The sequence below is a fragment of the Ambystoma mexicanum genome, chromosome 3p, assembly GCF_040938575.1.
Source record: "Ambystoma mexicanum isolate Mex_15411 chromosome 3p, UKY_AmexF1_1, whole genome shotgun sequence".
Lineage (NCBI taxonomy): Eukaryota > Metazoa > Chordata > Amphibia > Caudata > Ambystomatidae > Ambystoma > Ambystoma mexicanum.
Window position 1 is genome coordinate 718,603,734 of NC_090925.1, and position 25,788 is coordinate 718,629,521.

Below are 25,788 nucleotides of genomic sequence, written 5' to 3' on the forward strand. Positions count from 1 at the left end.
AAAAAAAAAAATTGAGAATACGTAATGAAAAAAACTTTTTTAACATAAGTTAGTTAACAGTCACAGTTGGTTGACAAATGAACTCTTAACAAGTGAAAGTATGAAATTGAAGAAAATGAAATAAAGAAACAGTAATATTCATCGTAAGCTGTAACCTTATTGAGGAAAACACGTGCCCCTTGTTGTGGGGCAATTGTGAAGAAACAAATAAGTTAATTATTTTTCGTATCCCAAAATCGAAAATTATTATGTATTGGGATTGGGTCTGCCTACGCATCAGGGGGACAAAGTAAAGGAGACAATGCAAAAAAAGGGGAGGAAGCTAATTGGTAAGGTGTCCTTGTCCTTTGATTAATTGTTTCAGAAAGGAAGGGATCCTAAATGTTGCACTGTGAGGTGATGAACCTTGTGTCCCCTCTGGTTAGCACTGCGTTTCGGCGGTACAGACTCCAAAGAATAATGATCTTCGTATCTGAAAAGAATACTCCGCCTTCATCAGGGCAATAAGTAGCAGGACCCTGTAATTGTGAAAAAAAGGGGGAGAACCAGTTAGGTGGAAAAAGAGAAATAAACTCTAGTAGTGTTATGCAAAGTTCTAAGGGTAAATGAAGGGTGACAATTATATATCAAAAATCTGCATGCAAACTAGAGTGTCATGCTAGGATATGGGCAGATCAGAGGACATTAGTCTTGTCTGCCTGGGGTCTCATATTACCAAGTCTACATGTTTGTAGGGGTGAGGAGCCTTCAGATCGTGCTGATAGTACACACCCTCCCCGGAAACATAAAAAGATAGTGGTATTGGGTCCCCTTCGGAAGCGCAAATACAAGGGTCTCTGTCTGCCCTGTCGGTCCGGCGGTCCACATGTGGGGGGAAGAGAAGGAAGACAGAGAAACGAAAATAAACAGTTCGAAACTCACCACACGAGGCTGCCATCGAGAGAGTGAAGCCAAGGTGGCTATTTAGTATGATGCAGTATCTTTGTAGAGTCCGTGAAGATAGTTATTTGTTTAGAATCACGAGGAAAGGTGTTATTGGAGAAATTCGCGATGTTCGTAGGTTCTCGTCATCGGACCGGTGAACCGGCTGAGACCTAGAATGAAAGTATGCCTGGATTAGAAACCGGGGCCCAGGGGGTGTGGAAAAACGGGAAAACCGGAAGGCATCAGATGTCATAAGTATTTTCCTACATATAGGAGCATAGAAGGCACATAACCGGTTACCTATGTAAGTCTCTAGTCTCGCAAAAAGATTTTGTAAAGAAAAGTGGCCATAGAGGAGCCATGTGGTGAAACCCACGTAGTTACCTGTATAGGGTAAACAGGAAAGGTCAAATCCAGATGGCATTCATGCTGAGTGAGGGCGAGCGAAGTCGTCCCTGAATGTCTGTCCTCACTGACATCGGCAACACAAATGCGGGCTGAAGCTATAAATTAGAGGCAAGTAATTGGTTGTCAAAGCAACCGAACTGAGCGTCAAGCCTCGACGTGGAGGGAAAAGTTCCCACAGGAAGTAGGATGTCCAATAGAGAGCGCCGATCACAGTGAGTGACGGCTGCGTCCGGCCAATGGTATGGTCAGAGGCCGGGGGAGTATCAAAGGGCGGAGCCACAGTGGGTTGTCAAATATGCTCTTATGCCAAGAAACGAGTGATTGTTGGTGTGTTCCAGTTGTCTGCAGTCCCCGCGGGTGCCCAGAAATGATTCTGTCCCGTGTTCGAGGACCAAAAATGGGGCCGGCTATTGGACGCGTGAGTGTTCATGGGTAACACCGTGTGTCCCTGTGAATACATGGAAAATGGATGTCTGTGCCTGTAAGCCCGATTTCTGGGAAATGAAGGGAGAATGTGGGGGTGGGGGTGGTGGGGCGGGAAGGAAGGGGAGTGCAACCAGTGCATCTCAGAAAGTGATGTGAACGTGAAGCGGAGTTATAGTGTGGCCCACGGTGTGTGGTAGTAGGAAGAAAGAATAGAGGGGGGGAGGGGGGGTTAGTTTGTTGTATTTAGAATGGAGATTGTTCATTCAATCCGTGTTCCAAAGAATCCAATCTATAGATCCATCTTTTTTCAAGTTCCAACAGTCTGGTCTGTATGTTCTGACCTGTATTGATCCGGTCCAAAACCCACCAAAGGATGTCATCAGGTGTATGGTGGTTGGCCAGAAAGTGAGACTAGTGGGTAAGTAGTATTCTTACATCGGATTCTCGATCGATGTTCAGAAATGCGGGTACCCACGCTACGTGTGGTTTGTCCCACATATCGAAGCCCACAAGGGCATTCGATGCAGTAAATGGCTTGATTAGTCTTGCAGTTAGTCAGATTATTCAAGACCCATTGTTTGGTGCCTATCTTGAATGTTTGTAATTTTCTAGTGAATTTACATACTGTGCATGACCCACATGGGTAGTGTCCGGTCACTTTGCGTAGATTCCACAGACCTGTACGTGGTGTGGTTTTAATAAATGATGAATGGACCACATATTCCCTGATATTTTTCGCTCTTTTGAAGGCGAATCTCGGTATGGGTTCCTCAACTAGTTGTAGCCTCACAATGGGCCAATATTTCCTAATGACTTTCTTGAGGTCAAAAGTGTTTGGCCCGTAAGTGATTACACATGTGAGTCTTTCATTCTCAGGTATGTCTTGTTCTAATCTTGGTATTAGAAGGCATTCTCTATCTGTGAACCTGGCTCTCTTGGTGGCGGTATTAATCAGCCTTTTGGGGTAGCCACGTGAGCATAGTCTAGTGCTGAGTGTTTCGGCATTAGTATAGAAATCCTCCAAATGAGTACAGTTCCTTCTGATTCTCAGGAATTGACCGTATGGAAGATTCTGTTTAATGTGATACGGGTGGTCACTCCGGTAATGCAGAAGTGTATTCCGATCAGTTGGTTTCCTGAAGAGATTACAGGCAAGTTTATTATTGAGACTCGAGATCTCAAGGTCCAGGAAATGTATCTTGGTGATGCTGTACGCCATCGTGAATTGTATGTTATTGCAGGCATTAAGCCATATTGAAAATTGTTGGAGTGATGTAGCATCCCCCGTCCAAATGAAAATAATGTCGTCAATGTAGCGATGCCAGTGGGAGATATTGGCTTCCCATTGGTTGATCGAATTGTAAATGTACTGGTCCTCAAAAGTGGCCATGAATAAGATGGCTAGGCTTGGTGCAAAAGTTGCACCCATTGCCGTGCCTTTAGTCTGGAGAAAGAACTGATTATCGAAGGTGAAGAAATTCTTGTTAAGGGCAAAAGTTAATAATTCAATGATGAATTCAGGTGGCACTCGATAGGATCCTGGTTCAGCATATTCTCTGGTGAGGTGTTCATATACGCAATTAATGGCTGCGTCTTGGGGTATAGACGTGTATAGAGCTTTAATGTCCATCGTCACCAGAAATTGTTGTGAACTGGTGAAAGGTAAATTTTCGAATACCTGGATGGTGTGCATGGTATCCCTCAGGTATGATCTGGTCTTATTGCTCAAAGGCTTAAGAAAATAATCGATAAACTGCCCCAGAGGTTCCAAAATGGATCCACATCCTGAGACGATCGGTCTCCCCGGTGGGTTTAGTAAGTTTTTGTGAATTTTGGGGAGAGCATATAAACATGGTGTACGATTTGATGACGTAGTTAAAAACTTAGCTTCTTTTTCGGTTATCCAATTCCTGTCCTGGGCAAAAGAGACCATTTCAGAGATTTCAATTTTCATATCTCCAGATGGGTCTTTCTTAAGTGGGCGATAACTGATTCCATCATTAAGTAAGGTCATAATCATATTAGTGTATTGCTCGGTTGTCATAAGAACAATACCACCACCTTTGTCGGCAGGTTTGATTATCATTTCCCTGTTTTTAGATAGATCTTTTAGGGCTTTTTTCTCACCCTTAGTTAAATTATGTTGCCTTGTGTGTTTTTTCTTTTTCAACTTCCTAATATCTTTGAGGACACATTTCTCAAATGTTAGAAGGTCGTCCGGTGTTTGACTATCAGTGGGTGTAAATAGTGATTGAGGGTGTAGACCTGTATCTGGGTCTGACTCTTGTTCAATTTGGTCCTGGAAGAAAACCCGGAGTCTTAATTTTCGAAAAAACTGGCGAATCTCTATTTCTGTTTTATACCAGTCAGTATCGTTGGTAGGCACAAAAGAAAGGCCTTTAGTTAGAAGGGAAGTCTGGCATGTAGTTAAATGAAAATTGCCCAGATTGTAAATTGGTAGTTGATTGGTGTCAAGTGTTTGATCTATTGTCGACGCCTCCTCGGTCGTCTCCGTGTTCCTTGGTACGGTATGTTCCAAGGTGGGGGACCCCATCCTCCTCCTTGTCCTCCTCTGCCTAAAAAAGGGAAAGGTGGTGGATATGGGCCCGGATATTGTGGTGGACCAAAGTTATACGGCTGGAAGGGTGGGAAGTTCTGGTGTGGACTTCCACTTGAGGAGCCTGAGCTGCTAGAGCCCGAAAATGTGACTCTGCCTCTTCTCCCACCTGATGGAGGCTGGGATCCTCCTCCTTGCTTCCTAAGCGAATCAATATACCCTTCTGCTGTGTATGGGTAGATAATTTCAATTTTAAAGTCTTTAATATCTTTGTTCAATTTATTTGTTTTCTTGGTCAACGTGTTGGCCTTGAACTGTTCAAATTGCTTATTAATGTTGGAAAGTTGGGCTTCTATTTCAGTCAGTAAGGCATTATCCTTAAATTTAGAGTCTTTGCCAGTGTTGCTTTAGTGTCCTCGGGCCTGTGGGAACAGAATTTAGATGTCTATAAATCAGTTCCAGATAACACAACAATATTACAAGGACAGTGTACTTGTGAATGGTCAGGAGACCCTGCCATTAGAGACACTCGGGCCAGCATTACAGTGGTGGATGAATCTTTTTTCAAACAGGAGGATGTTGCTACAGCACACAAAGGCCTCACTAAGCTTGGTGGATGCCCTGTCCAAATGCTTCCTAGACTACCACCTCTCATCCAGTGCAACATGACTGTCAAGATGCCTGTTGGTGTACAAAGTGAGGTGCCTGTGAGAGTCCTGTTGGGAAATGACAAACTCTTGAGTTGTATTAAGCACCCCCAGTAAACGGAAACGGGAGCAGACAAAGGCCAGCGAGTGCCTTAACTGACTCTCTAGTGGATGTTCGAGGAATCTAGAACACCCAGTCCACAGGAATTACTAACTGCTATTTCTAAGAAGACTGAGACAAAGGGGAAACCCAAGATCTCAAAGAAAAAGCCAGAAAGCACTCCTGTGCTACCAACAAGGACGTCCCGAGAGGACTGTCCAAAGTCACACCTGTGACTGCTCCACCAGATGAGGCTGAGTGTGAGGAACAACCAGGAAACTGTTGAATCGGCTGCTGAAGATTCAGGGCTGGAAGAAGACCTTGCCCCTGTTGGAGAGCTGGATCCTAAAGACCATCCTGAGCTGCAGTCTTTACTGGCTGAAGGTAGCCCCTGTAGGGCAGACTTCAGCAGAGGTCAAAGAGTGCCTTACTCACCAACAGGCAGCTTCCCAGCTGGACGGGCAAAATCCAGGGAAGCATAGGTTGTACTGGGAAGATCTTCTACAGTGAACCAACTGAGTCTATCCCAGAGGACTACAGAAGATTTGTAGTGCCTCTAGAGACAAGACACCAATTCCTACAGTTGGCCCACAAGTTTCCTTTGGCTGGTCACTTGAGCTTCAAGAAGACCAAATTAAGGCTTTCTCTATATTTCTACTGGCCTAAGTTGGGGTCTGATGCAGATGAATTCTATAGGAGCTGTCGCACTTCTCCGATCTCTGGTACTGTAAAATGTAAGGGGACTTAACTCTTGCTGTGTAGCCTTGTTGGTTCTCAGTTGAGACTTGTCTTGGTTGCTTTTGCAGAGTTGCTTGCAGCTATGCCCCTCTCCAGCCTCCCAGCTTGTAGAAAATGAAATCACTGTAGTGCCACAAGAACTTCTAAAACATTGTGCAAGACGTGTTACTTGCCTGCAAGAAGTGCTTCAGCTCACCTAGACTGTTGCTCAATTCACATTGGCTGTCCTGGCTCCCTGAAAGACTCTTCGATCCACGGACTCTGTGCTTTAACTATCCCTCAACAAAAGTCACACATTCTATAACTTGTGTAGCTGGGAAAGGGTTAATTTACTTTGCATTGGGGGTTTCAAAAAGTACTTGCCTGCTTAAACCTATTTGTTAACCATTGTTTTATTCCCTAAACCTTTTCTTTGACCCCAAACTCAGTATTGCTCTAAATGTACCAGTGATATATTGATGTCCACGGTGTCCTAGTTACTTAAGTCACCTCACGGTGTAGGAATTGTCTGTGTGCCATCCCAAATTTGTATCTACTGATTTTAAATAAGCGGAGTGTGTATTTTGAAGTATATTTTTGTTATACATTTGCTCCCTTCTAAAGAAGGGTTATTCAACTGACTGTTTAATTAGTAATTGTTTAATCAAGAAACCTTGAGTATAAGTGTTTATTTAGATACTTGTCACTGTGAATCTGTTACAGCCCTACAGCTCACATTGAGCCCTCTTGAGCTAAGCCTGACTGCTCAGTCACTCTACCAACTTGTGTAGTACATGCTTACACCGAAGGTTGGGTTAACTATTGCCAAGAAATCAAAGGTGGTGCAGTCTCCCACAGGGTACTGCATACAATCTTGCCCAGCAATCTTACGCCTAGGTTGCAGCTCCAGTTGTCGACTTGTCAGCAGCTTCCAGGTTTCGAGTATTTATCAGGAACTACAGCGCAACTTCTGCGATCTCTGCCTGCAGTTTACAGAAAAGGGCTTTCTGGCTGTCCATTTGGGACAGCCAGCCCCCCCATTGAGACTCTGTTCCTTTCAGGCAAGGTGAATTACAAAGGGCAGCAGTGTTCTTCCTGCCTTCAGACACTTTGGAGCCTGAGCGGGAAATACAAAGGATTCCAGCCGAAAACAAAACTTCCACTGATGTCCTTCCTGGCTAGATTGGCTTGTAGTTTGAGGTCTTCCTATGCCAATGAGAAATGGTGAAAAAAGAAGCCCACTATTTTTAAGAAAAATACTGGCTCCTCTGTACATTAGAGGCTGATTTAACAGGCCTGCGAGTAATCGGACTAAAGGCACCAAGGTAAAACCACTGCCACCATCCATTCAAGTTAACTTTTATTTGTAACAAAGATGCTACGGGTAAGCGAGCAAGGGGACCCATTGTATCCCCCCTTTGTTGGGCAGAGTTTGTATGCAGTACCCTTTGGGACCACTACACACAACTAGGACTACAGGTGTAAGCAAAACCAAGCTTTGGTATAAGTCTATACTACAGTTTTTGGTGGCAGAGCTGAGCAGCCAGGCTTATCTCAAGAGGGAATGTGAGCGGAGGTCTACAATCACAGGTGTTCAAATAAACTTACACTCAAGGTTTCTTGGTTAAACACTTAAGTATGTAAGTCAGTTATAAAACATTCACTAGAAGGAGGGAGTTGGATATCATACACATACATTTCAATACTATACTCATTACGTTTCTGAGGCATTCAGACTACTTTGAAGGAGGAGCGAAATGGCATTCAGAATACTTTAGAGCAGCAAAAAGGATTAGGTTCAGAACATGAAAGAATTACACTTTTATTAGTGCAGTTACTGTGAGTTCACAAGAAGTCAATTCAATGGGCTCAGCCAAAGTCAATGGGCTAAAGTCTTGGATAGGATAAAACGGTTCTGGTAAGTAAACAGTAAAGTCTCTGTAAAAGTTCTCAGAAGTAGTTTGTAAAGAAGAATGATATGTTTGGTCACAAGCTGATTAGGCCTGCTAGTTGCGAAGTTTCAAGCACTTTCAGCGCGAGAGGTAAGTACTCTCTCGTTTCACGGTACCTTACAAATGAAGAAAAAGATTCATCTGAAGACTTCTGTTCCTGGCCGTTCCTGCAGATCTCGCTGTTCCTGAGCCTCAGTTGTGGGGACAAGAGGGAGGACGTCGGGGGGCGGGGGGTGTGGGGGGGGTGGACAAAACTGGCAAATCTTCAATTACGGTAGCTGTAGTCAAGCACTTAAACTGGTGTCTCTTTCCCTGGTCTTTCCCTGGTTAATCGGTTTCCTGCAGTACTGAGGAAAATACAACCAGCTCTGACAATGGTATCCAGGTGGCTTAGTGTCGAGTTGATTGGTCCCACCAACTCAAAGGGAGAAGTCGTCCTTGCAGGGCTTCTCTGTCGAGATGAACTTAGCGTTTTGGACCTGCAGCAGGGCTTAACTGGGCACGGTCCAGGAGTTGCAGCAACCGTCCTCTTCAAGCTAGTCTTCGGTTCTTTGGTTCCAGTGGTCAACTCTGCCTTCCAAGCCAGGAGACTTGCCTTTTATCCAGTTTCTTCCCAATCATTCCGGCCTATCTGCCACCAGAAGGGTGGCTGTCCTTGCTGGACAGTCAGCCAGCCAATCACTCCAGAGTGCATTTGGGTCTCCTAGGAGACTAAGCTCAGGGAGTTTCAGGCACCTCCCTCACTTCCTGCCCACCTCAGACACCTGGGCGCCAGAGGCAGTAAAGGAACCAAACGTGGTTTGGCGTGCAGAGCAAAACTCTAGGACCTTTCCACAAAGAAATGGTGAAAAAAAAGACTGGAGCCTGTTTTTACAGAGGGGACTCAGACGCCATCTTGAAAAACATGGCTCCCGCGATTTTTAGCTACCGTTGTTCGCTGTCGGGAAAAATCATGATGGTTTGTTCTAAAACCGCTGCCACCAGCCATTTCGATGGGAAAGGGTAACATTTGACTGCTACATGAGTTTCTAGACATAGGGACTACTAGGTAACCCCTCCAGCACTCTATAGGAAGATAGTGCGTCCTGGGTCTAGTAATTTAAAGACTAAAGTCAATTTAACCTTACATTATTTGGGAAACAGTATATTCCAGAGAAGGTTTTTTTTGTTTAATTGTTACAATTTTTACAAAATAAATCCGACCAGAAAGGTAGTTTGTTTGTTCTTTCTAAGTTGAATCTGAATGACTTGCGTCAAGACGGCCACTTTCACAAATTCAGCATCTTAAAAAAAAACACAGTGCATCTCCTGTTATTACCGTTGTCCAGTAGAGCCCATAAGTTTTCTAGATCTAAAGTACGATCGTTCTTCAGTGGCTCGGCCAGAAAGCGATGTCTGTTCACAGTTAAGGCAGTACATTCAAGGATCAAATGTTTGGTAGTTTCTACAGTGTGCGGTGCGCCACAATAGCTCCACAATAGCAACAGTTGTTTGTGATGGATTGATTTCGAATTCTCAAGATTTCATTTGTTTTTAGTTGGTTCAGTCTGAGCCTTAAGAAGGCTCTACTTAGTCGTTTATCTGAGAATTGGAAGAGGTATCTACGCACCTTGTCGAGTTTCATCGGCGTGTTGGGTAAGTTTGCTGTCAGTGAGTAGTTTGCGACTTCCAGAGTGTTTATCCAATCAGTTTCGAAGAGTTTCTTTGATACCTGGTTGGGGTTTTGTATCAGTGTTTCCAGAGTAGTATCTAGTTCTTGGAGGATGGAGAGGTTGTATTGGTCCCGTCTGAGAAGCATTGAGTTGTTCCCGCACTTGGTTTCCCTCCGAATGAGGTCCAGAACTTTATTTTTTGGAGAGTTAAAGACTGTACGTTACAGCTTAAGGGTGGAGCTCATTTTTAGAGCCAGAAGGGAAGATACACACAGTTCTCTTATTAGGGCTATCGGTGTAGAGAGAGCCAAGTTCAGAACACCTCGCCAAAAGAAGCTTTCGTATTTTAGCCAGATTGAATCAGGTATCAAAGGCATTGCATCAGTGCCGTAAATCAGGACAGGAACAACCTTTGATTTATAAAATCTTATGATGGGGATGATGGAGAATCGTCTGTGCTTCCTGTCCACTGCTTTGGCCTGCGCCGTAAATATTTTCAGTTTTGACCAAAGGGACTCTTGCATGACTTGTTCCTCTTTGTCGTTGCTGATCATAATGCCCAGATACTTAAAGGCGTTTACTGTTTCGCACGCCCTCCCTTCGCCATGCCAAGAGAATTTTTTTTTTTCTTGTGGCTGCCGTTCCCAGTATTAAGATTTTAGTTTTGTCGTTATTCAGTCTTAAGTTGTTTTCTGCCAGGTAGCGTGTTAGATTGTCCAGTTGGCATTGGAGGCCTATGGGGGTTAGATCCATCAAGATGATATCCTCTGCGTACAATAGTTGCTCGATCATTGAGCCTCCTAACGAAGGAGGGAAACTTCTGACCAGTTCAGATAATTTCTTGTAGTCTGCTCTATAGGCATTTTACAAGGCAGGTGCAAGAGGGCTTCCCTGCTTTACGCCTCTTGATGTCTGTATTTCCCTGGACAGTCTTCCTTCAGCACTGAGCCGCACCAGTATTGAGGTGCCATGATGTAAGGCTTTTATGGGGTTCCAGAATGTTTCGAGGGCAATCTGAGTTTTCCAGTTTTCCCCATAAACGTTGCCTATTGACCGGGTCAAAGGCTTGATAATGGCATCATAAGGTGCTCGAGGTTTCCCTCTTCTCCTCACAGGAAGATTTTGATCTTGGTGTTTGTGTTCTCGACCAATCCCTTCACATACTGCATTAGTCGCCATTTATGATGGTATTGTGGCACTGAGTTTTTTCGTTGGCTTTGACGAACAGGTTTGAAAGTACAGTTTCAAATTCCTTGTTAGATGTTGTATCTGGATTCCAATATATGTTGAGTAAGAGGGTTTTCCCCTCGTTAGTGGTCTGGGAGGAATCCTGGGTGATCGTACGATTTAAGATCGCCTGAACCCAGTTAGGTGAGACCAATACTTCGATCACATCAAATCCCGATCTGAGCGCAGTAATGAGCCCCGCTGATGGTCGTCCCATAGCCCCTTTTTTGCTGCTGAAAAGATTTTATATCCATCCAATTGGGGTTTGGTTGTCAGCCAAGTCTCCTGCAAACGCAGGATGTCAAGTGGCCTAAATTAGCGTCTGTTGTGTTTAGTTAAATGGTCGAAGCCTCGCGTGTTCCAGCATCCTAGTTTTAGCCGATTGCTTAGGGCTTTTTTGGGTCTGTTTTTCTTTCCACGCATCTGGTAAATTGGTTCCCTCTTCAATTGGTGGTTGCTAGCCTTTCCGGTTAGGGTATGTGTCTTGCTTATGCCAGATCCAAGGCCTTCTATTTACCCCCTCCGTTCTTTCCAAGATTTTCCATGGTGAGGGTTTCTGCAGTTGGTTTGAGCTTCTATACAATCGAACTGAAGATCGATCAGACATTGACTGTCTAGTGGGTCGGTTATGTATAGCGGCAGGATCTGCTGCTGGAACTGTGTGTTCTCTTGGTTTCTCGTTAGGTCGATCGTTGTGGGACGGGCGTAAATGGTCCATCCTGCTGATATAATGAATGCGAGAGGTACCAAACTTTGTCGATGTGGTTGTTAATTTTCTCAAATCTGCGACTGGTCGTGTCGGTAATTCGGGTTGGTCGTTTGGACGGTTAATTTCTGTTAGTTCGTAGCCAAGGAACGACAGGGATTCCATTTCTTTCATCAGTTGGAACTTGATTATTTTTGTGTTTAGGTGGATGTATGAGTAGTCCCTTCTTCCTGATGTGCTGGGTTCCACCATCCATAAGTCGTTATTTATTCCGGATGTGGCTTAGGCTTGGAATTTGGGCCAGTATTTTCAAAATGTTGTTTCTGTTCAGTGTTTCTCCACCGACCTTGGAGCTAGTTCTTTTCAACCTAATGATACAATAGCTTACGATTTGTTTTGTTTGGGCCTTTGGGGCTCTTTTTCTCTCTTGCCTTATCGAGTTTTTGATGTTCGTTGCTGCACGATGGTTCTGGGAGAGAGGTTGGGGTCTGTCTCTAGATTCGTCTCGCTCGGGGGGTGTGTGACTTTTGTGATCAGTTTTCCTCTCGGAATTACGGAGGTGGTAGTTCGCAGACCGAGATCTGTGTCTTCGACTGAAGATGTTTGATGTCTTAACGCCTGGGTCGCTTTTTTTTTTTATTTGCTGTCCGGTTAATTTTTTTTTTTAGCCTTTTTTTTTTTTTTTTTTTTTTTTTTACCATTTCTTTTGGTGACAATTCCGTTAAAGATTGATCATGCATTAAAACTTTGATTGGCGGTTCTCGTTTGTCTGGTGAGGTAAATATTTCGACTTTCTGCTTCAAAGTTTTTTTTATGATGGGTTCTAAGCCAGTTTCGTCAATCGTTATCGAACTCCAGTCATATTGGTCCTCTACGATCATCACTGGGTTTGGCACCTCCTCCAGTTCCGTTAAGTTTATTGTAATCGGTTGGTGGGTCAAGACAGGATTTTTGACTTCAGGCTTATGTTATGTCTCGGGTTCGTTCCACCCGCTTGTTTTTGCTCTTCGATGTTGGAGGACATTGTAACGTTAGTCTTTGAGTTTTTCTTAGTACCAAAGTGTACTGCTGGCTGTTGCTGATTAAAGATGCCGTAAGAGAAGACCTTCAGAGTTGTATCTAGTCTATTGGTAATCATCTTCTGGTGGCCTACCGGTTTTATGTAGGAAAAGGGGTTGGCCGTTGATGGATTTGTTTCACTGGAGATTGTAGTTCGGTTATCTTTGTGATTGATCTCTTCGTCTACTATTATTGCTCCCTTTCATTCCAGCCTAGTTCCACTCACCTAGCAGGTTGGCTGTCCTTGCCGGACAGTCAGCCTGCCGATCACGCCAGAGTGCATTTGGGTCTCCTAGGAGACTAAGCACAGGGAGTTTCGGGCACCTCCCTCATTTCCTGCCCAGACACTAGGACGCCAGAGGCTGTCTTCAGTCCTGAAGCCCGCCAAAGGCATAGAAACAAAGGGACCAAATTTAGTTTTGCCCGTAGAGGCAAACTCTAGAAGGACCTTTCCAAAAAGAAATGGCGAAAAAAGTCCAGGGCCTGTTTAAACAAAGGGGCTTAAGGCGCCATCTTGAAAAACATGGCTCCTGCGATTTTTAGCTACCAGTGTTCGCGGTTGGGAAAAGATCATGGTAGTTTGTTGTAAAACCACTGCCACCAGCCATTTAGATGTTAAGGGGTAGCATTTGACTGCTATGGGAGTTTCTAGACACAGGGGGATACTGGGTAACACCTCTGGCACTCTATAGGAAGATAGTGTGTGTGTGTGTGTGTGTGTGTGTGTGTGTGTGTGTGTGTGTGTGTGTGTGTGTGTGTGTGCTGGGTCTAGGAATTTAAAGAGACTAGTAAAGTCAATTTAGCCTTACGTTCTCTGGGAAACAGTGGTCTATCCCAGAGAAGGTATTTAAACATTTGGGAAGTCTAAACCGACATCCCTGTGTCACTGCACTGAGGGTGCTGTGTAACACGTTATGTTATGTTAAAGATGCTTGTATAGCACACTGTCTCCAAACTGAATTGGTCCTCTGGCGGATCGGTGAAAAGATGTCTATGGTGGTATCTTAAAACTCCATAACCAAAAGAAATGAACACTGAAAACAAACAGGATTTTAAAAAGTTCAGAGTCCCAAAGTTCAGCGAAAGAGCTGGGGGTCTCTTAAGGTAGAGGGAATTGGCACATTTTTTAGCATTCTCCCCAACACTCCCTTAAAGAGTAAAAGACTAGAGGGGAAAAAGATACCCCTTCACCTAGGGAAAAGGGAAAATAATCACCAAGTGCATCCAAAAAGTTTTGGGGTTGACACGGGTCACAAATATGAAACTCTGACCTAACAGTTGTGCAGCAGTAGTTACACAGATGTCTCTGGTCATCTGGTAGTGGCTGCAGACGTCTTCCCTCTTCTTCCTCTGTGGTTCTTCTGCTCCAGTGGTTCGCTTGTGTTCAGCCTCCAGGATCCAGCCTTCTCATACAGTAACCCACACCCATCCTCTGCGCACTACCCTAACTCTTTAAAGAAGGTGGTGGGTGGCTGTCCATTCGGGACAGCCAGCCTCCCAGTGAGAACTGGATTCTCTCTAGCACACCAGAAGACCAAGGGCTGCAGAGTTTGTCTCCTCCCTAGTTTCCTGTCTTCCCAGACATTCTGGAGCCATGGTGGGCTTCACAAAGGATTACCGCTGAAGACCAAACTCTGACCAGGACCTCCCCTCCCCAGCACGCCAGAAGGACCAGGAAAGGACAAGCACACAAATGGTGAAAAAAAAGACCGAATCCACCAGTTTGATACAATGGTGACCCTTATGTGCATTACTGAGGCTGTGAACACAGCCTGCGGGTGAAAGTCACACAAGTCGGTACAACACGTCCACTGCCACCAGCCATAAAGTTATGCTTGTTACTATAACAAATGTTACAGGAGCAGTGAGAAAGGCGATCCTATGTAACCCCCTCAGTACGCCACTTAAGGGAAAGCTCACAAGACAAAATATAAGCAGGAAAAAAGGTATCCCTCTACCCTTGGGAACTTGTGTTCTCAAGGAAAGTAAAATACAAAGGGTAGTCCAAAGGGGTCCCAGCAACACTACACAAAAGGTACAAGGAACTGTTGAGGCTGAAGCTCGGGAAGCCCCTTGGTGTACGTGAAAGCGTGGGGAAAGGAGTTGCAGAGATGATGGGAATAGGAGTAGGAACTATGGTGCAAAAGAATTCACAAAACTTCAGAGTGTACCAGCTTTGGATGTTCAATACAAAATACTATTTCATTGGTTTAGTCCCCGAAGAGACACTAGGGTATACCCGAAAATTGACCCATTGTGTTGGATGGCATGTGGGTAGAGGGGAACATTGTTAACTATTTGGTAGACCTGTCCAAAGCTTGGAGACCACGGTCTGGAAATCGGGTCAGCAATATGAGCAATCGTAGGACATGTGACAAATGGCCCCATCTTTATTTCGTTTGCATCGGGCCAAATGTGGAAGAAATAAACACACAGGATTTCTCGTTTATATTTAAACGCTTGCTAGCAGCAATTTGTCCATTGCCAGACAATGTCGAAGACCAGAACTGCCTGCAAAGAATATTTGGCTGCTGAACCTTACTTGTTATCTAGTCCCTATCATATATTATAGAGGAGAAAACTTTATTGTTCGAAAGCAAGTGTTCATTTCTTGTGGGAGCTCTGGGGGACTGCTAAAGTCTTTGTCCTGTGAGAAACTTCTGGATGATTTGATGTACGTGGGTAGGAAGAAATGAATGTCATGCCAAAGGGGCGGGTGGAAGGGTTAGCAGGAGTGGGTGGGGCCTACTATGTTGAACAGTTTCATGGTTTTCTGCAACCAGTTTGGGAGGGGAAGTTTCAGTCCTATAAAATGGAACAGAACCCCAAAAAATGCAATTCCCCCTTAACCGAGGTAATTACTCCACCCTGAGAACACATTTCCATGTCCTTGGAATTTAGTTGTTTATCCAGCATGGGGTCTGGCATGGACTCGCATGCTCATGAATATTCCCCGTCGTCAGGCTGGGAATCCTCGGTAAAGAAAAAACCAGTATCAGTTTCGTTTCTGATCTGTCTTTCGTAGTAGTAACCAATCACTGGTCTCTGCGTCATACTGACCACAGCCAATGACTGCCCTCTACCTAAGCACCGCCTCTGGCAGCCATCTTCAGATTTTTACCGCACGTTCATGTGTTGGGATCCTCGTGGTATTGCTCTCGAGCGTTAGTGCTATTTTTTCACGTTTTTTCTCAAAAACTTCGTTTTTTCGGTCAAAAGAGCCTCCAGCTCCACCGACTCTCCATCCGATCAACGGGGACCCGTGTCGGATTCGTCTGCGCCCCTCAAGGGTGAAGATTTCGTCGAGCTACGCTTTTGGAGGACTCCAGAAGTTTCTCAGGCCCGGACATGGCCCAGTAGAAGGGAAGCTCGACGCCCGGAAAGCTGTTCAGGATCTGCCCTGGATGCCAGCTGCAGAACGTCTTTAAGGAGGACGAACACTCCTTTTGTCTCTACTGCTTACATGAGGACAAGACGCACGTGGAGAAGGACTGTGCGTTTTGCGGCAATATGTCGGAGCGGACCATGAAGGACCGCCATCAACGTCTCGCCAACTGGCTGGAAGGGAAGAGCCCGTCAGGCGAGAAGAAGAGGAAGAAATCCGAGCGGTCTTCTAAGACCTTTGAGGACGCCCCGGCGACGGGGGTCCAACACAAGGCCAAGCACCGCGAGTCCGCTGGCACCGGGAGCGCCGAACGGTCAGGCTCTACGGGCGCCAGGCAGGGCGCACCCTCCCCGGCACCTTCAGCCACGAGCCAACGCTCTGGGTCGGGTAAGAGGAAGGGCGAGCACCCGGCGAAGCTCCCGGAGAGGCCCCGGTCGAGCTCGAAAGCCCCATCGGAGGGGGAGCGAGGCAGTGTCCCCCCCTCAAGGATAAGGCGGTGAGCGCACCTAAGGTGGTGAAGGCCTTAATCCATCCGGCCAAGCCCTCTATCGATACTGTCGCGGCGGCCCTGGCTCACCCTGTAGAGGCTACACCAGTGGTGGCGACCTCGGGGCTCAGAGTCTCCCTGCCACCTCGGAGGGAGTCCTCTTTTGTGCCCATCGATAGGACCCCCGTGAAATCCCCGGCGGGGAAGAAAAAGGGGGGGCAGGGCGTCGTCGTAGATTCGGCCTCAACCTCGGAGGAGGAGCTGATTGAGGTCTTAAGCCACGGCCTTGGCGTGGAAGAAGACCGGCCCGTCGGGATGGATCCCGACGCAGGTGACGACAACATCGTCGAGGGTGCCGACGGGGCCCCTGATCGCCCGTCGGATTCCCCTCTGCCACTGCCGCAAGACAACTCGGCAGCCATTTTGTTGGCTATACAGTCCTTATGTTCAGAGATAAGGACAAGACTACCGTTGCCGACGGAGGAACCTCTCCCGTCGGGGGATCCGGGACCTTCTGGTGCTCCCCCGCCGAAGAAAAGAAGGATTCACCCTCCACCTCCTTTTCAGCCATCGCGCCCCGTCCAGCCCTCCTCCCCGTCCACCCGAGGGGATGATGCAGGGACTGACAGGGCAGCGACGGGTACGGACGACGAGGTATACGACGAGGATCTACCGTCGTCACCTCCCACCAGGGCTTCTCCGCCCGACGAGATTGGATCGTTCCACTCCATGATCGCCAGGGCATCCGAGCTTTTCCAACTCTGCCCTGAGGAGAAGAAAAAGGAAGGATTCCTTTATCAACGGCGCGAGGCCAAGAGGAAGACGGTCCTCGCGGTGCCTCTACTGGACGACATTTGGGATGAAGGCCTCGCCCTCCTCAAGAACCCTTCCACGACGCCAGCTAGAAGGGACCGGTACGAGAAGAAGTACCGGGTCCCGGACGCGGCCCCACTGTGCCTCCGGGCGCAGCCTACCCCGGACTCGTCTCCGCGGCGGCCAAGAAGAAAGCGGGGGGGGGTGCGGCCTCCACATTGACTTCCCCACCGGACGGCGAGGGAAAGAAATTGGACGCTATGGGACGCAGGGTCATCTCGTCTGCAGCGACGACGATTAAAGCGGCCAACGCCTTGGCTATCGTGGCCCGCTACGACAGGGAGCTATGGTACAAACTGGCTCCCCTGCTGGACTTCCTACCGGACGACAAGAGGGCGGATGCCCTGGAGATCCTACAGGAAGGTGAGGTGGCGTCGGACCACGCCATCACTATTGCGACGGACATCGCCGACACTGGGTTTCGCCAGTTGGGCAACGGCGTGTGCCTTCGGCGGCGTGGATGGCTCAAGGCTACGGACTTCCGTCAAGACGTACAGACCAGAGTCCTGGACATGCCGTTCGATGGGAACAACCTGTTTGGGAAAACAGTGTACGATTCCCTTCAGGCCATTAAAGCGGACACTGAGACGGCCCGGGCCCTTGGGGTTCTGCAGCAACGACGGACGCCCTTTCGGAGCAGCGGAGGCAAGGGCGCCTCCAAAGGTTCCGGCGGCGGTTTCTCCACCTACCGTCAAGCGGCCCGCTCGTCGTCTCAGGAGGCCTACAGAGGACGAGGCAAGTCTGGCGGACCCCGCCGTCGTCGCCAAGGCGGCAAAGCCTCTTCGAAACAGGATTGAACTGGCCGTGGGGTCGGGCCCCCACCGAAGCACCCCGGTGGGAGGCCGGCTGGCGAGCTTCGTCAGCGTGTGGGAGTCCATCTCCACCGACCGTTGGGTGCTGGACGCCTTAGCCCGGGGCCACGCGCTCGAGTTTCAAAGAAGGTGCCCGCGCGTCCCCCCCGTGGCCAGGAAAGAGCTTCACGTCCCTCAGCTTCTCCTGGAGGTAAAGGCGATGCTCAGGAAGGGCGCCATCGAACTCGTCCCAAAGAGGCTTCGGGGCTCCGGAGTTTACTCGAGATACTTCCTCGTGAAGAAGACGGGAGGATGGCGCCCCATCCTAGACCTGCGACGTCTGAACAAGTTCATCAAGGCGCAGAAGTTCCGGATGGTCACCCTCCAGCACGTCCTGGGGCAGCTGGAGGAAGGAGACTTCCTGTCGTCGTTGGATTTGGAGGATGCCTACTTCCATATTCCCATCCTAAAGGGGCACCGAAAATTCCTCAGGTTTGTGGTCCAAGGGCGTCACTACCAGTTCAAAGCCCTCCCCTTCGGACTACGGTCGGCACCCAGGGTATTCACCAAGTGCCTTGCACCGGTGGCGGCGCAGCTGCGCCGCGAGGGGATCCACGTCTACCCCTACCTGGACGACTGGCTCATCCGAGCCAAGACGAGGGAGCTCGCCGTGGAGCACACGGCAAGGACCGTCCAACTTCTCACGGACCTGGGATTCTCCGTGAACTACGCCAAGTCCCACCTGGTACCCGCGCAAAACGCACTGTTTCTGGGAGCGAAGCTCGACAGTGTCCCTTCTGGCCTCCCCGTCGGAGGAAAGGACCAGGTCCATCCTGGGCAAGGTACAGCGGATGTTGGTTTCCGACGCGGCCAAGGTGAGGTCCATCAAGTCCTTCCTCGGAATGATGTCTTCTTGCATCTACCTCATTCCCATGTGCAGGCTCCGGATGCGCCCGTTGCAGGAGTTCCTGGACGCGCGCTGGATCCAAACGACGGGCGGCTTCGAGGAGAGGATCACACTCGACGAGAGTTTCCGCCGAGCGGTCCGGTGGTGGGGCAACCGCGCGCATCTGACGGCGTGCATGGACTCCCAGACCACCAAGAGACAGTGACCACGGATGCCTCCCTGGAAGGGTGGGGAGCGCACACCGAAAATCTGCACGCGAGAGGCCTTTGGCTCCCGACGGAGAAGTCCCTCCATATCAACGTCCAGGAGCTCCGTGCAGTGTTCTGGGCCCTCAGGTCCTTCCTTCCGTCCCTCAAGGGCAAGGTGGTGAGGATCTTCACCGACAACACCACCACCATGTTTTACATCAGGAAACAGGGCGGAACCAGGTTCCCAGCGCTGTCCAAGGAGGCGCAGGACCTGTGGCATTGGGCCGTCGCCCAAAGGATGTTTCTGGTGCCGTTTCATCTGGCAGGGATAAAAAACACCATCGCCGACTCACTCAGCAGGGAGCTGCGCTCGTGCCACGAGTGGGAACTACGGCAGGATCTAGTGGATCGCCTCTTCCGTCGGTGGGGCACACCCCAGATCGACCTGTTCGCAACGGTGACGAACTCCAAGTGCCGGAGGTTCGCCAGCAGGTTTCCCCAGGCGAGGAGCATGGGCGATGCTTTCTCGTTCCCCTGGGAGGGCCTGTTCCTCTACGCGTTCCCTCCTTTGCCACTGCTAATCCGGCTCGTCAACCAGCTCAAGAGGTCACGATGCAGGATGATCCTCGTCGCACCTGCGTGGCCGAGGCAGATATGGTTCCCGGACCTTCTGGACATGTCAGCGTCCCCGCCAATCAAGCTGCCGGTGGACGCGGATCTACTCTCCAGGGAAGGAGGCGCCATCCTCCACCACGACCCGAAATCGCTGAACTTGCAGGCCTGGCTCCTGCAGCGCTAGAGTTTGGAGGATACGACATACCGGCCGACTGCAGAGAGGTTCTTGCAAAGGTCAGGGCGTCCTCGACTCTTAAATGCTATGGACACAAATGGAAGAGGTTCTCTGTCTGGTGCCACGCAGAGAAGATTAACCCTCTACGGATTACGGCTCCCCAGGTACTGCCGTACCTGCTGACGCTGGCCAAAGCTGGACTGGCACACGCGTCCATCAAGATTCATCTTGCTGCGATCTCCCGATACACCAGAACCACGGGCCGGACGTCCTTGTGGTCTCATCGTCTGGTGAAAGAGTTCATGAAGGGACTGTTCAGATCGTTCCCGCCGGTGAAGGCGCCGGCCCCGGCGTGGGAGCTCAACGTGGTGCTGACCAAGCTCATGGGACCTCCGTTCGAGCCTCTGCACTCAGCCCCGTTGAAGTTTCTGTCGTGGAAAACAGCGTTTCTTGTGGCCATCACCTCCGCACGACGGGTGGGAGAGATCCAGGCCCTTTCCTGCAAGGCCCCGTACTTGACTTTTCACGGCACGAGGGTAGTGCTCAGGACGCACCCCTCCTTCATGCCCAAGGTACCGTCGGACTTCCATCTCAACGAACCCTTGGTGTTGCCTGTGTTCTTCCCGTCGCCTTCGTCGCCGGCTGAGAGGACTTTGCACTCGCTGGATGTGGCTAGAGCGCTGAAGTTCTACGTGGACCGCACAAAGTGTTTTCGGAAGACGTCACAACTCTTTGTGAACTTTGGACCTGTCAATCAGGGGAAGGCTCTCTCGAAGGCTTCCATTTCCAGATGGCTCTCCGGCTGTATCATGTACTGTCATCGGTTGGCAAACCGACCGCTGCCTGGCCGTCCGAGAGCCCATTCCACCAGAGCGATCGCAGCTACCACGGCGTTCCTTTCTGGTGTGCCCCTGATGGACATATGCAGGGCTGCTACGTGGAGGTCGACGCACACCTTCGCGAAATTCTACTGCGTCGATCGGGATTCCAGGGAGGAGTCCAGGGTCGGCCAAGCAGTGCTGCGCAACCTGTTCGCCTGAGGTGAGCCTGGTGAGGAGGTAAGATGCTTAATGTTGAGTTTGCTGTACTGCTTAATGTTGAGCCTTTGCCACCTCCCGTGGTTGTGCATGTGTGTACTGCTATGTATTCTTTATTCATGAGCATGTGAATCCATGCCAGACCCCATGCTGGAGAAGGAACAAGTTACTTACCTGTAACTGTTGTTCTCCAGCATGGGTCTGGCATGGATTCACATGCGAACCCTCCCGCCTACCCCTCTGCGGCTCTTCACTTGGTCATACTGCCACTTCACGTGCTTCCAAATCTGAAGATGGCTGCCAGAGGCGGTGCTTAGGTAGAGGGCAGTCATTGGCTGTGGTCAGTATGACGCAGAGACCAGTGATTGGTTACTACTACGAAAGACAGATCAGAAACGAAACTGATACTGGTTTTTTCTTTACCGAGGATTCCCAGCCTGACGACGGGGAATATTCATGCGCATGTGAATCCATGCCAGACCCATGCTGGAGAACAACAGTTACAGGTAAGTAACTTGTTCCTTCTTCTACTATGATTTGTCTTTGGCCATGGATGTTTACTTTCAATAAGCTGGTCTGGCTTCTTGGGTGGAAGTTTGTACTTTAGTAGTGTTAATTAGGACACTGAAAGACTATGTTGCCTTACTTCACCCCTATTTATATGATTCTTCCTTTTTGCAGGTCGCGTGGGTCAAGCGGTTGCACTACGTGCAAAGGTCTTTGGCTTCAGTGTTATCTTCTATGACCCCTATCTTCCGGATGGAGTGGAACGTTCTCTGGGGCTGCAGAGAATGGGAACGCTGCAGGATCTATTGGTGCACAGTGACTGCATCACTCTTCACTGCAGCTTGAATGAACACAACCACCACCTCATCAATGACTTCACCATGAAACAGGTGACTTATCTCATGCCTTTTTAATACATTCGAAGGCCTATTTTTTAGTAGCCTTATCTTGACGACTTCCTTTTGTCATGCCAGCGCTCATTTAACCTTTAGCATACCCTGTTGGTTAGACAGTTTTTCATTATCAGTCTTGTGTGAAAATGCTGAGGACATCCTTGTTTAACACTCTGGTCTACCCTAACTAGATCAAGGGAAGCATGGACTGAGCATTGCGGCAGATTTCAGGAACTATGGGGATGTAGTGCAGTTAACCTGACCTAGAGTACTCCAATAACTCGAGCACCACCGGAGTACACATTTTGTTCTCTTTACAGTTAGTAAATAATGTATGTATCTATCCCTAAATCACCCTATAAACACAGATCGGTAGCACATACGCTTTACCCTTAAAACAGTAGTAATCATTGTCATTTCTGGATCTTGTGAATCTGCTTGGATCACATGCTCTGCATAGGCCAACGTGTAGTGGAAATCGCAGAGTATTACAAGATTTGTTTTTGACACTCAAATGGACATCAACGGGGCGTTATTAGTAATACTATCCGTAGTGATGTGTACTGTACCCATGGTGCTTCAAGTTATACTGGCAGTATTTCTTCCTTTCCTTTGTTTGCCGACTGCTCATCCACTTGATGGCTCCTGACTAACGCCCACACAGTCGATGACTGATCGATCACCCAGACGCAGGGGCCTCTTCGGGCTTCCCCCAATTTACAGTAGGGAGAGGGAGAAGGGGGTTCTCTATACTGACTTCTTTTGGAGAATCTTTATCCCCTTTCTTCGCCCAACTGCCCTGTTTAAACATAATTTTTAGCACATTTCTGAGAATTCTCCCGAATTCCCCTCTACCTTAGAGACCCCCAGCTCTTTTGCTGGACTGTAGGACTTTAAACTTTTATCCTGGAAAGAGTGACCTTGTTCCCACACTTTCGTATTTTTCTGTGCTTTGAACTCTGTCAGACTCCAAAACCAAAAGAAACTCCATAGGCTTCATCTTTTTGCATTGTGACACGCAGCACCTTCAATGCAGTGTCAACTTGAAATCCTTTTGGATTTCTGATGAGGTTTAAACAGCTTCTGATGGATAACTGTTTCCAAGAGTAGTAAAGTGAAATTGACTACCTTTTGTAACTTTCTACATCCAGCACATGCTATCTTACAATAGGGTGCTAGCGGGGTTACTTCGTATCCCCTTTGTCTGTCTTCTCATGTAACATTTTTGTTACCCTTTCTAAAAATAATGGCTGATGGAGGTGGTTTACTTTTTCCTAACTTTGTGTTTTTACCGCAGGCTGCAATTGCAGCTGCACTAAAGCACCCATTCATGCCCATTTTGTCAAAATGGCCCCAGTTCTTTTTTTCGCCATTTCTTGTTGTAAAGGTCCTTGAGATTTACTCTGTGCACCAAACCAGGTTTGGTCCCTTTGTTCGTTTTGTCTTTGGCGGGATTCACCAGTGAAGCCCGCCTCTGGCTCCCGTGTGTCTGGCAGGAAGCAAGGGAGGTGCCCTAAACTCTGTGCTTAGTCTCCTTGGTTACAGGAATGCACCCATGGATGATTGGCTGGCTGGCCATGGAGGACAGCCACCATGCTGTGAGTGACGGCTAGGCTGTAAATGAATGGCAGAGATCAGCATAAAAAGTGAGGTCTTTAGCAAGGAAGGCAGAGACGACCACTGGACGAAGGAATCCGAAAAAGAACTTGTAAGAGAAGCTAGCTGCACCTCTGATCTTGGCATTCCGGCCAAGGCATCCCAAAACATCACTCAGTACAAAGGCCCATCTCAAGACTCCACAAAAGGTAATGCTACACAAGAGATGTACCCCTTAGTTCACAGTACCTTAGGTCGGAAGAAATTCTTCCAGCTGGCTTCTGTTCCTGTTGTAGGAACTGCAGATCCTGTTGTTCCTGGGCCTCAGTTGTGGGGACAAGAGAGAGGACGTCCTGGGACTCCTGCACTACGATTTGAAGGTCGGCTGCAGCAATGGGCAAACTTCAGATCAGCGGCACTGTTAGGCAAAGTTTGTAGGCAGTACCCTCTGGGACCACTACACACACCTATGACTACAGGTGTAAGCTAAACCAACCTTTGGTATAAGTCTGTACCAAACAGTTTTTGGTAGCGAGCTGAGCAGCCAGGCTCATCTCAAGAGGGAATGTGAGCTTGTAAGGGTGTTACACAGAGGTCTACAAACACAAATATTCAGATAGACCCTTATACTCCAGGTTTCTTGGTAAAACACTTCTTAATTTATTATACAGTAAATTAGAAAACATTCACTAAAAGGAGGCATTCAATATCACACATAAATATACTAATAGATCACACCATCGTGTTCTGAGGCATTTAACCTACTTTGAAGGAGGAGCAAAATGGCATAAGCTAAACAAATAGTTACTCTTAAACAGTGCAACTAGTTGGAGTTCACCAGAGGAGTTGATTCAATGCAATAGATAGGCCAAAGTCAATGGGCTAGAGTCTTGTATAGGTAAAAAGGGCTCTGGTAGTTAAACGGAAAAGTCTTTGCCACGGTTCTCAGAAGTAGTTCATAGAAGAAAGATTCATGTGTTGGGTCACAGGCTGACTATGCCTGCAAGTTGCCAAAGTTTCAAGCACTTTCATAGTGAGAGGTAAATTCTCGGTCAGGTTTTCACAGTACCTTAGATTGAAGAAAAAGATGCATTCTGTTCCTGGCAGCTCTTGCAGATCTCGCTGTTCCTGAGCCTCAGTCGTGGGGACATGAGGGAGGACGTCTGGTCTCCTGCACTGCACAGGGACTGGTCACAAAGCTGCCAAATCTTCGATTCCGGTAGCTGTCGTCAAGCGCACAAACTGGTGTCCTTCTCCCTGGCTATTCGGTTTCCTGCAGCACTCTGAGGAAAATACAACCAGCTCCGAGAAAGGTATCCAGGTGGCTTATGAGTTGATTGGTTCCCACCAACTCAAAGGGAGAAGTCGTCCTTGAAGGGCTTCTCTGTCGAGATGAACTTGGCGATTCGGACCTGCAGCAGGGCTTCACCGGGCAAACCAACGGTACAGTAGTTGCAGCCGCCATCCTCTTCCAGCTCTTCTTCGGTTCTTTCGTTCCAGTGGTAGAATCTGCCTTCCAAGCCAAGAGACGCGCCTTTTCAAACAGTTTTCTCCCATTCATTCCAGCCTAGCTGTCCTTGCTGGACAGTCAGCCAGCCAATCACGCCAGCGTGCATTCGGGTCTCCTAGGAGACTAAGCACAGGGAGTTTTGTGCACCTCCTCACTTCCGGCTCACCCCAGACACACTGGGCCAGAGGCAGTCTTCAGTACTGAAGCCCGCCAAAGGCATAGGAACAAAGGGACCAAACCTGGTTTGGCGTGCAGAGACAAACTCTAGAAGGACCTTTCCAAAAAGAAATGCTGAAAAATGACGTCCGGCGCCATCTTGAAAAAACATGGATCCCGTGATTTAGTTCTACTGGTTTTCGCAGTCGGGAAAAATCATGGTAGTTTGTTGTAAAACCACTGCCACCACCCATTTCGAGAGGAAAGGGTGGCATTTGACTGCTACAGGAGTTTCTAGACTGGGGATACAAGGTAACCCCTCCAGCACTCTATTGGAAGGTGGTGTGTGTGATCCTGTGCAGTGCAGGAGTCGCCCCGGCGTCCTCTCTCTTGTCCCCACGACTGAGGCTCGGGAACAGTGAGATCTGTAGGACCTGCCAGGAACCAACGTCTTCAGCTGCATTTTGTTCTTCATACTAAGGTACTTTGCTATCCCGATTGAGAGAATGCCACTCTCGCAGTGAAAGTTCATGAAACTCTCGCAACTTCAGCTTGTGACCCGACTTCTGAAAACTTTTGCAAAGACTTTACCGTTTGATGCAAGAACTACTTTCCTATCCAGAACACTAGCCCATTGACTTTGGCCTGGCCTTTTGACTTGAATTGAACTCTTCTGGTGAACAAACTATTTGCACTGTCTCTCAAGTGTATGTGATCTATTCTACTTACTTAGAATTGAGCAAAAGGAACAAGGTAACTGAACTGCCATTTGGCTCCTATTTCAGGGGAGCGCA

At 48.1% G+C, this 25,788-nt stretch overlaps 1 protein-coding gene across 7 annotated transcripts in view; it reads left to right on the forward strand.

Annotated features, from left to right (window-relative positions):
- Positions 1 to 25,788, forward strand: part of LOC138580772 (C-terminal-binding protein 2) — a 313,871-nt gene that overhangs the window by 203,394 nt on the left and 84,689 nt on the right. For all 7 annotated transcript variants that reach the window (XM_069651580.1, XM_069651584.1, XM_069651581.1 and 4 more), the window contains one exon: positions 21,515 to 21,729. In XM_069651580.1, the coding sequence (XP_069507681.1) occupies positions 21,515 to 21,729 (215 nt within the window). The remainder of the gene's footprint in view (positions 1 to 21,514; positions 21,730 to 25,788) is intronic.